Here is a 10,569-nt window from a genome sequence, read left to right on the forward strand (position 1 = left end):
AGGAGTGGAAGGCAACCATCCTAAAAAGATGGGTTTCGTTCTAGAAAAAAACTTCAGTGATGAATTTTTTTTTTTTTTTTTTTTTGTTAAAGTGAAGACTTAGAGAAGTTGAGCGCGTCACATTCTCAGGCCTATTTCTTTGTCTCAAGCTCTTCCTGTTGTCTATTTCAGAGGCAGAAACCCAGGTTTTGCCCGGAAGGACAGTGTGAACAAGCAGATTCTAAGCAAGGAACGAAACAAGAGGTCCAAGAAACAACTGCTCAACTTCTACACGTTCCAGATTAAGGAGTCCAAAATGAATCGTAAGTCTTAAAATATAGGAGCGTAAAAGTGGACAGCCTAGTTAGGTTGGAGGGTAGCGCGTCTGCCTTGTAAGCGCTAGGCCGCGGGTTCGATTCCCGTCCGGGGCGACTTTATCCTAAACAGATAAGGTTCGTTCTCGGAACGGCTGACTTTCTCCTTCTCTCTTCGATTTCAGGACGATAAGACCGCTAGGTCGCGGGTTCGATTCCCGTCCTGGGTGAACTTTAACTTTTATAAACAGATAGTTCTCGAAAAGTTTTACTATCTCGATTTCGGGACGATGAGGCCTCTTTTGTTACAGTTCCCTCTATTAAACCTCTCGAAAGAAGAAGAAAAAATTAAATACCTATCTCTTTAAAAGATAATAACATTATTTTCTTTCTCATTTCAGATCTGGAGTCTCTGCGAAAGAAATTCGAAGAAGATAAACAGAAGATAGACGTTCTGAAGAAATCGCGTCGGTTTAAACCTTTCTAGAAGGTAGGAGTCAAGAGAGACCCAGGTTCGATTCCCGGGAGGACAATAAATAACTGCATCTATCATTTTTTATCCTCGTTGAAAAGTCTGTATCCAACGGGAATCGAACTGGAGCCCTCCGGCGTGCAAGACTAGTGTGATGCGCATTGAGTTACTGAGGTTACTGAGTTCAGAAGTCAGGATATATTGAACATGTTATTCGATGAAATGTTTGTAAATAAAGTTTTATATTTAATTCGTCTTTAATTTACTCTGGGCATTGTAAATAATTAAGATAATAATTAATAACCTATGATGAGATAACTTATGTGTAAATATTAGTAGAAAAAGAAGTATGACATTTTTGAGAAAAACAGCATTGTAAGTCGAAAGTCCTCACGATGGTTGACTGCGGTTCAGGACGACATGGCTAGAAACCACCACCAGTATGGCAGAAAAAAAAAAGATATCCTTTCTTTACTTTACAGCTGAAGCCGCTGCAACAACATGACAAATACCGAACCAGGGCCGTATTTAGAGGCGGCGCCCCTCGAGCTCAAATTTTCTCCTTTAGAATAGAATAGAATATACCTTGTTTATCCTGCTGGGATAGGACTGAAAAGTCCCTTTTCCCCCTTTACTGTAGGCCAGGCCCCGAATTTAATATATGAATTACATTCGATTTCATATATGTGAAGGAGGAACCACGTTATCATTTACAATGAGGGAATAGAGAAGACCTTCTTTCTTATTACAACTGCTCACTGCTTTGATATAGGCGGGGGTGTCACCGATGGTGAAATGGGTCTCTGTACCATTCTCTACAAACTCTCCCTGAAAATGCGAGATAAATAAAATAAATGCCAGCCTAGTTAGCTTAGTTGGTAGTGCGTCTGCCTTGTAAGCGCTAGGCCGCGGGTTCGATCCCCGCCCGGGGCGTTTTCTTTGTCCTCAAGGGGCTAGCTTTCCAATCAACACTTTAGTGCAATAATAACTTGGATGTTGAATTTCTTGGAGGGTTCATGTATTGAGTTGAAGAAATGAAGGCCCAAGTTGTTTTCCAAAGATGAGCTAATCAGGATCAACCGTTCAAGAGTTATCGGGGAACAGTTGGACAAATGAAATGTAATGTGAACTTGTTAAGTCAATTTATTCTTCTTTATTTTCTCACAGTGTTATCATTAAAATTCAATGAGAACTGCACAGAAACTTACATTTTCTTGAAAAAGCACAATGTACGGGACCAGAGTAGTGCGACTCCTAAAGACAGAACATTATTTATTCAAGGTCTTCCCCCATACACTACCAAGGTAAGAATGGTACCCTTACATCCTATTTTTAAAATAAAAGATTTTTTTTTTTGCGACTCCTAAAGACAGAACATTATTTATTCAAGGTCTTCCCCCATACACTACCAAGGTAAGAATGGTACCCTTACATCCTATTTTTTAAAACAAAAGATTTTTTTTTAAATCTTTGTACAGGAAATTGTACTTGGGAGAAGGAGAACAGGATTGGAAAAAGGTAGCGGTTTTGAGAATGGTAGAGCTTGTCCTCCGATAAAATTTTCCCCAGGCAAGAATCAAACCCACAACTGCACTTCCAAAGCAGACATTCTACCTTCCAAGTGATTACTTGTTTGACTTCTCTGTTCCTAATTATTTCAGGAGCTCCTCAAACCAGTGTTTGAAAAGTTTGGCAAGGTACACAAGATCATTCTGCATACCAAATTGAATGTCAAACTAGAGGACAAGGAGAAGGGCACATCCAACTATTTTGGAGAAAAACCAAAAGGGGTATGTATCCTAAAGCAAGTAACTAGAAACCCTTATCTCTACAGCAAGCAAGTATATAAAAACCGTTTTCTTTAAAGTACTTACCTGAGTAAGTAGACAAACTCTTTTCTTAAATTTACTTACTTGACAAAACTTTTATTATTCACCTTTTTCAAGAAGAGGTCCCAAGCATTCTGTTATAAAGAGTTGGATGTTTGGTCATGCATTGAAAATCATTTTTCTTTTTCCAATATCTTTGCTTTCTCTCTTTCTTGCAGGGTTTCAAGGTTGGTTATATTGTATTTCAAAATGAATCTTCTGTGAGGAAAGTCCTAGAACATCCAGTCAGTGAAAGTCTCCTTCTCACCTCATTCAAAGACAAGAATCAACTCAATATAGGTAACTTTTTTGGCAGCCATATCCTCAAATATTTCCTGGCATCTGTAAAATGCTTTGCCATTTAAAATTGACCCAACATTCGCAAATAACCCAACTTTTGCAAACAGCAACAACAACGATGACGACGACTACAACAACAACATATGCTGGCAAAATCTTTTTTTTTTTTTAAATTGCACATCTGGAACATCTTGGGAATATTCCTACCAAATTTCAGCTTTCTAGGGTTTGGGGTCCTGGTGATAGAGTGATTACCTACTTAGTATGTGAATAAGTGAATAGATAAATGGATATTTCTATAATTTTTTACAACCTCGTCTGTATGTCTAGTTATGAAGTAGGCTGATTGAAACCCAAAACAACAAACAATTGATAAACATCTTGGGAATATTCCTACCAAATTTCAGCTTTCTAGGGTTTGGGGTCCTGGTGATAGAGTGATTACCTACTTAGTATGTGAATAGATAAATGGATATTAAGTACTATAATTTTTTTACAACCTCGTCTGTATGTCTAGTTATGAAGTAGGCTGATTGAAACCCAAAACAACAAACAATTGATATATGAGAGTATGAGACACTTTGAGACAGTCACCCATCTGAGTAAAAACTTCTCACGATGTTACTTACATAACTAACTTAACTTCTTTCTTTTCCCAGGTCTGAACAGTTGGAAACTAGAATACAACGCATCCCAAGTGGACGAGACGGAAATGAAGAAGGAAATAGATGAGTATATGACTGCTTGGGATGAGAAGAAAGCAAGAGAGGACGAGGAGGAGAAGAACAAGCCTGGAGAAGAGGGATGGGAGGTGGTCACTCGCAAGTAAGTGGAGAGAATAAGGAACGTGCTACGACACAGATCACGCGAGTCTAATGTGGTTGTATTATTGCTACAAAATAAAAACGGCGGTGAAACACTTGTCCAAGAGTATATTCTTACAAGCTTAACCTGCTTCACCCATCTTTAAGGACTGTTTGCTCCTACACCTAAGTCTCAATGTGAGCTTTTGTGTACGATTTCAAAGAGTAAATGGAATCTAGGATAAAATCCGCCCGGGCGGATTTTATCCTACCAACTAAGCTGATGGGATAATGTTCGTTCTCGGAACGGCTGGGTTTCTTCTATCCTGTGTTCCTTCTCTCTTCGATTTCGGGAGGGTAAGACCATAGCAGTTACAGTTCCCTCTGTCAAACCTCTTAAAAAAAGAAAAATTATTTGTTTTGTTGCTTCATTTCTAGTGCTTTTTTTCCTGCAAAAATGTTAAGTTTTTGGTTTTATTTTATGCAAATAAAAAATTTAACTCGTTTTTACCTTCTTTCGTTTCTTGCTCTTATTGTAACGCTTCGAAATTTTGTTTGTTTAGTAATAATAAAATTGAAAATTAAAATTAAGTAGATTCATAAATTTAAAAAAAAAAAAAATGTAAATAGCTATGTATTTGTTTACAATTTTATTTAATTACTAAATGCATTAAATATATTTATCCTTCATTTATACTTAAAATATGTTACTGTAAATACTAAATAAAAACTAATACATATTAATAGGTCGTTATTTAATGTACTCGACGTGTCGGTCACCAATCCATTTGTAGGTCACACTCGATGTTGTTTAACTTGAAGTGTTCCATCAGAAACTGGTCAAACTGGTGCGTCTCAATACCTATGTAAAGCTAATTCGTAGATATAGGTACTAAATATTTATATTAATTACCGGGGGCCAGACTCGGATATTAAACTATTATTAACTTTTAATCGAGGATTAACCATCTGATTGGTTGATTTCAATTTTTTTAACCAATCAGAATTGCTTAATTTATTATTTTAAGTTAATTATAGTTTAATCTCTGACTGTGTCCTTGGTACTAAGTTCGCTCGCTGCCTAATTTTTACTACTTTTTGTACTCACTACATTACAACACCGAATTTTTCTACAAATATTTATACCCTTTATATTTACACCAACATTAACTTTGTAACTTAGGGAGCTGTAGGTATTAATTATTACTGATTATCTATCACTTTGATCTAATTTACTTAGGCATGAATTAAAATTCAAAATACTAATTATCACGAATTATTACGGAAAAAAAATCAATTTTATTATCCTATGAAAATAAATGAAAAAATATATCTAATTCTCCTTTTTTTTACACAAATACCTATAACTTTTCAATCTTTTTTCCAACATTTCAGAATGTATGATGGGCACTCAGCCAAAAGGCCTTTAACTGAGGTAACCAAACTAAGGCATTTTTTGAATGGGGTTAACATCATCTGCTAAGGTCTTTCGTGATGTGATTTATTACCCTCTCTTTGGCGACGAGCTACCTGTCTATTCACATAAACCTCACCCAGCTTGAGTGGGCCAGGAAAAGCCAGTAGCACGCAATTACTAAAATTGTCCCACATCCAAATACCAACCACGCACAACGTTGCTCTGAGAAACGGGAATCCTCGAAAAGTTGAAGTCTTTAAAAAAAAAAAAAAAAAAAAAAAAAACCTCTTGAAAATAAAATAAAAACCTATCTTTTTTAAAAATTAATATCAATAACTAGCATTTTTTTTTTTTAAAATTAATAACATTATTTTCTTTGCCATTTCAGATCTGGAGTCTCTGCGAAAGAAATTCGAAGAAGATAAACAGAAGATAGACGTTCTGAAGAAATCGCGTCGATTCAAACCTTTCTAGAAGGTAGGAGTCAAGAGAAACCCAGGTTCGATTCCCGGTAGGACAATAAATAACTGCATTCATCATTTTTATCCTCCTTGAAAAGGGCTCCAGAGTCCTTTTTCCTCTCAACCTCTACGGGAATCGAACCCGGGACCTCCAGCATTCAAGAGTTGTGTGATACGCAGCGCAGTGAGTTACTGAAGTGAGAATATATTGAACAATGAACATGTTATTCGATGAAATGTTTGTAAATAAAGTTTTATATTTAATTCGTCTTTAATTTACTCTGAGCATTGTAAATAATTAAGATAATAATTAATAACCTATGATAAGATAACATATGTGTTAGTATTAGGTAGAAAACAAAGCATCTTAGATTTTTCCTAAAAAAAAGTATTGTAACTCGAAAGTCCTCACGATGGTTGACTGCGGTTCAGGACGACATGGCTAGAGAACATCTCCCCAGTGTATGGCTGGGGGAAAAAAAGATATCCTTTCTTTATTCTGCCATCACCACTCGGCTACAGCTGAAGCCACAACAACATTAAATTGCAACCCCAGCTTTGATATAATTTATTATCAATTTTGTTACATTTGATTTCATATATGTGAAGGAGGAACCACGTTATCATTTACAATGAGAGAGTAGAGTAGACCTTCTTTCTTATTACAACTGCTCACTGCTTTGATATAGGCGGGGGTGTCACCGATGGTGAAATGAGTCTCTGTTCCATTCTCTACAAACTCTCCCTGGAAATGAAGGAAAAACAAACGGAATAAATGTGGAACAATAAAATCTCTATCACTTAACTTACCTATCTGATCAAATAATTTTCGGCCTCGATTGAGCTGGATGAAATCTGGCAAAACATTTTCAACAGACAAAGAAAATGTTATTGGAACCTTTTTAAAGAGATTTGACAGAGGGAACTGTAACTGCTAGGGTCTTATCGTCCCCAAATCGAAGAAAGAAGGAAGACAGGATAGGAGAAAGCCAGTTGGTCTGAGGTGCGAAGCTTATTCCTTCAGAATAAAATCCGCGCCGGGCGGGAATCGAACCCGAAAAAGGCCTAGCGCTTACAAGGCAGACGCGCTACCAACTAAGCTAACTAGGCTTTCAGTTTGGAAATGAACCTTCCTAAACATTCACCCAGATATCCTAGGTCCCTCTCTCCAGCACCACCCTATAAGTTTCATCCTCCACTATCCATGTACAATTAGCTGAACTACAGGGTGTATGTGTAAACTTACCGTCACATCTACCCTGTCTCCGTTCACCCAGATATCCAACGTCCCTCTCTCCAGCACCACCCTATAAGTTTCATCCTCCACCGTCACTATCCACGTACAATTCGCCTTGCTCTGCAAAAATCAAAAATTCGAATTTCCCGCCAACTTTACACGCAAAAAGGCCGACGATGGCCTACGATGGCCCTGTTCATAACCACGGCCTGTAAGTACGTAACATTGACTTTGGGACAAAGGGACTCTTTACTCTTTAGTCCTATCCGAGATGTTATCATGTTATTAAGCACTATTCACCAAAATTAATACATTACGCGAAATTTCATTTTATCTCCACTCGAAAGAAAATTTCTTACCTGTAAAATGATTGGTAAGCGCTGGGGTGAATATCATTTGATTGAAGCCGCAATGAATATTATCCTCTTATGGTTTGGGCTTGGATTTTTCTATATATACTTCTTTTCTGATGGTTTATTTCATTTCATTTTCCTTTATTCCTTGTCGCTGCACGTATTTGTTCACTTTCAGTTTTCTTGAACCTTTTAATTAAATTATTGAGCTGAAAAGTTAAAGTTAGGGTAATTAAAGTCAATTTTTAATCCTTTATTAGTAGGCACAGAAAAATAATTCACAATAGGTACAGGTACATAGGTACGGTTTATAAAAGTAATTTCGTTTCTTACTTGTTTTCAAATTAACAAAATAGTTGATCTCAATATTTATTTATTTAATAAAAGTTGATGGGTTTCTCGTTATTCTCTCCTATATCATTTTTTTTAGTTTTGGTTGTTTGGAAAACTACCACAGATATCAAGTTTCGTACCTAGTCTAGGGGTTTCTAAGAGGGTGGAAGGGTGAAACTTTTTTTTCAATGTCAAAAGAAATCGAAGGCTCTTGAAATTTTCTTCAGTGCCGTCTTTGCGGGGGATAAAGTGGTAAAACAGGAAAAAAAAAGTTCAGAGTTGTCAGCGCCATACAGTTAGTTGGACGGGTAGCACGTCTGACTTGTAAGCGTTAGGTCGCAGATTCGATTCCCGCGGACAAATAAGATTCGTTCTTGGAATTGTTGGTTAACACCTATCCTGTGTTCCTTCTCCCTTCGCATTCAGGACGATAAGCCCTTAGCAGTTACAGTTCCCTCTGTCAAACCTCTTGAGCCAGCTGTCCTTGGTACTAAGTTCGCTCGCTGCCTAATTTTTACTACTTTTTGTACTCACTACATTACAACACCGAATTTTTCTACAAATATTTATACCCTTTATATTTACACCAACATTAACTTTGTAACTTAGGGAGCTGTAGGTATTAATTATTACTGATTATCTATCACTTTGATCTAATTTACTTAGGCATGAATTAAAATTCAAAATACTAATTATCACGAATTATTACGGAAAAAAAATCAATTTTATTATCCTATGAAAATAAATGAAAAAATATATCTAATTCTCCTTTTTTTTACACAAATACCTATAACTTTTCAATCTTTTTTCCAACATTTCAGAATGTATGATGGGCACTCAGCCAAAAGGCCTTTAACTGAGGTAACCAAACTAAGGCATTTTTTGAATGGGGTTAACATCATCTGCTAAGGTCTTTCGTGATGTGATTTATTACCCTCTCTTTGGCGACGAGCTACCTGTCTATTCACATAAACCTCACCCAGCTTGAGTGGGCCAGGAAAAGCCAGTAGCACGCAATTACTAAAATTGTCCCACATCCAAATACCAACCACGCACAACGTTGCTCTGAGAAACGGGAATCCTCGAAAAGTTGAAGACAAGTAATCATAACACCGCCGTGAAACTACTAGTGTATGCAATGTGCCTAACTTTTTGCGCCTTAAAATCTGCCCGGTCTTCAAATGCAATGTGCAGTACACACAAGGAGGTCTGAAAAAGTGGATTTTAGGGGGTTTTCCAAAAAGTGAAGCCAACTTTTCGTAAACAAAAACTCATGGCGGTAAAATTTGGATTTTGGAAATTTTAAAACTGGCGTGTTTCGTGTGTGGTTATGAAGATGTCTGTGATTTTTATTAAATTCAACTAATTAAATCAGTTTGAATGCTTTCTATTAAAAGGACGGACTAAAAATGTATCCAATAAACGAGAGAACGAGATTTTAGTGAAACTGCTTCCTATTCCTGGCTGTAGAACCTGAGGCCCCGAGGGCGTGTTACGGGATAACATCTAAGAAGCTTTTTGGAACAGTAACCAACATAGGCAAGATAGCTTTGCTGATCGCAAACATCCGACACGGAAATGCACCATAAGAAGAAGTAAAAGGACGGACTAAAAATGTATCCAATAAACGAGAGAACGAGATTTTAGTGAAACTGCTTCCTATTCCTGGCTGTAGAACCTGAGGGCGTGTTACGGGATAACATCTAAGAAGCTTTTTGGAACAGTAACCAACATAGGCAAGATAGCTTGGCTGATCGCAAACATCCGACACGGAAATGCACCATAAGAAGACAACTAGTTAGTTTGATTGGTAGCGCGTCTGCCTTGTAAGCGCTAGGCCGCGAGTTCGATTCCCGCCCGGAACGGATTTTATCCTGAACGGATAATGCTCGTTCTCGGAACGGCTATATAGCTTTCTCCTGTCCTGTCTTCCTTCTCTCTTCGATTTCGGGACGATTAGACCTTAGCAGTTACAGTTCCCTCTATCGGACAGCAGAAGATCGGACAGAATGGAGGAGGAGAACCAGATTACTGTTACCAACCAATCAATAGATTGTAACCCAAGAGAGAGAGACTCGTGTAGGTACCTACATATAGGTAGATACAAGCTAATTTTCATTTTGCAATGGATACCTACATAGATACCTACTTACATAATATCAACTAAAAATATGTACATAATACTTATACATAACTACATATGTGTGTATACTTGTAAATAGGTGGGTAGGACTCGGTAGGAGGTACCTACATATTTAGATATGAAACCCATGTATGAAACGAATACCTATGATTGTAGGTTGTGGCATAACGTACTATACGTTAACGTTATGGTTGTAGACAGGATATTGTGTTATCTATTATTACTAGATATATTATGATGTACCTATGTTATTAGTTATTAGGTACCTACATAAGTATACCTACCTATTTACAAGAAAATTTACATAGATTATATTAATTTTAAAATCAATAAAGCCCTTTTTTTTAGCTAGATAAAAAGATAAGGCAAGCGATAGTCCCATGTATCTACCTACTTACCTATTTAGTAGATACCTAACTACCTACATTCCCTACTAAACTTACCTATTTGGTTATAAAAACACACGAAGTTTTAAAGCGAACTTTCTTCACGTCTGATATTGTTTCGAACTTTGCCTCACATCCTTGTGACCTTTTTGTTTTAATTTTATGAGAAAACTTTTCGATTGGGAGTAGGTAGGTATGTACCTTACCTTCCTACCACCTTCAAGTAGGTATTTATTATTTAACTATGTAGGTACTCGTACAGCAATACCTATAAGCAGGTACCTAGCAATGCAGGTAGTGTATACCTACCTACATATATTTTTTTTTTTTTTCAACTTTTTCCTCTATTTTTTTTCCATTGGATTTTAGATACCTACCTACGCTTTGTGAATGTTTGTTTTCGTGCTACCATGGTAACCAAACTACTCTTTCTCATTCATAATGGAAAAAGTTTTTGTGTAGAACTGTAGGTTAACAAACGCTATTAGAAAGAAAGCTCGAAA

The 10,569-nt window shown here is 36.9% G+C and overlaps 2 protein-coding genes across 2 annotated transcripts in view; both read left to right on the forward strand.

Moving 5' to 3' along the window:
• Positions 1 to 780, forward strand: part of LOC108252747 (ribosomal RNA-processing protein 7 homolog A-like) — a 2,658-nt gene extending 1,878 nt beyond the window's left edge. The window contains exons 4-5 of the mRNA XM_026825711.1: positions 174 to 302; positions 695 to 780. Coding sequence (XP_026681512.1) covers positions 174 to 302; positions 695 to 780 — 215 coding nt within the window. The remainder of the gene's footprint in view (positions 1 to 173; positions 303 to 694) is intronic.
• Positions 781 to 1,932: 1,152 nt separating this feature from the next.
• On the forward strand, positions 1,933 to 5,893 carry LOC108252748 (ribosomal RNA-processing protein 7 homolog A; the record flags this gene model as incomplete). Its single annotated transcript, XM_017445288.2, is given in 5 exon segments — positions 1,933 to 2,069; positions 2,427 to 2,555; positions 2,813 to 2,933; positions 3,593 to 3,754; positions 5,542 to 5,893. Coding segments are annotated over 5 exon segments (635 nt in total), but the record flags the coding sequence as incomplete, so codon positions are not given.
• Positions 5,894 to 10,569: the final 4,676 nt, after the last annotated feature.

The sequence above is a fragment of the Diaphorina citri genome, unplaced genomic scaffold (genome assembly GCF_000475195.1).
Source record: "Diaphorina citri unplaced genomic scaffold, Diaci psyllid genome assembly version 1.1 scaffold798, whole genome shotgun sequence".
NCBI lineage: Eukaryota > Metazoa > Arthropoda > Insecta > Hemiptera > Psyllidae > Diaphorina > Diaphorina citri.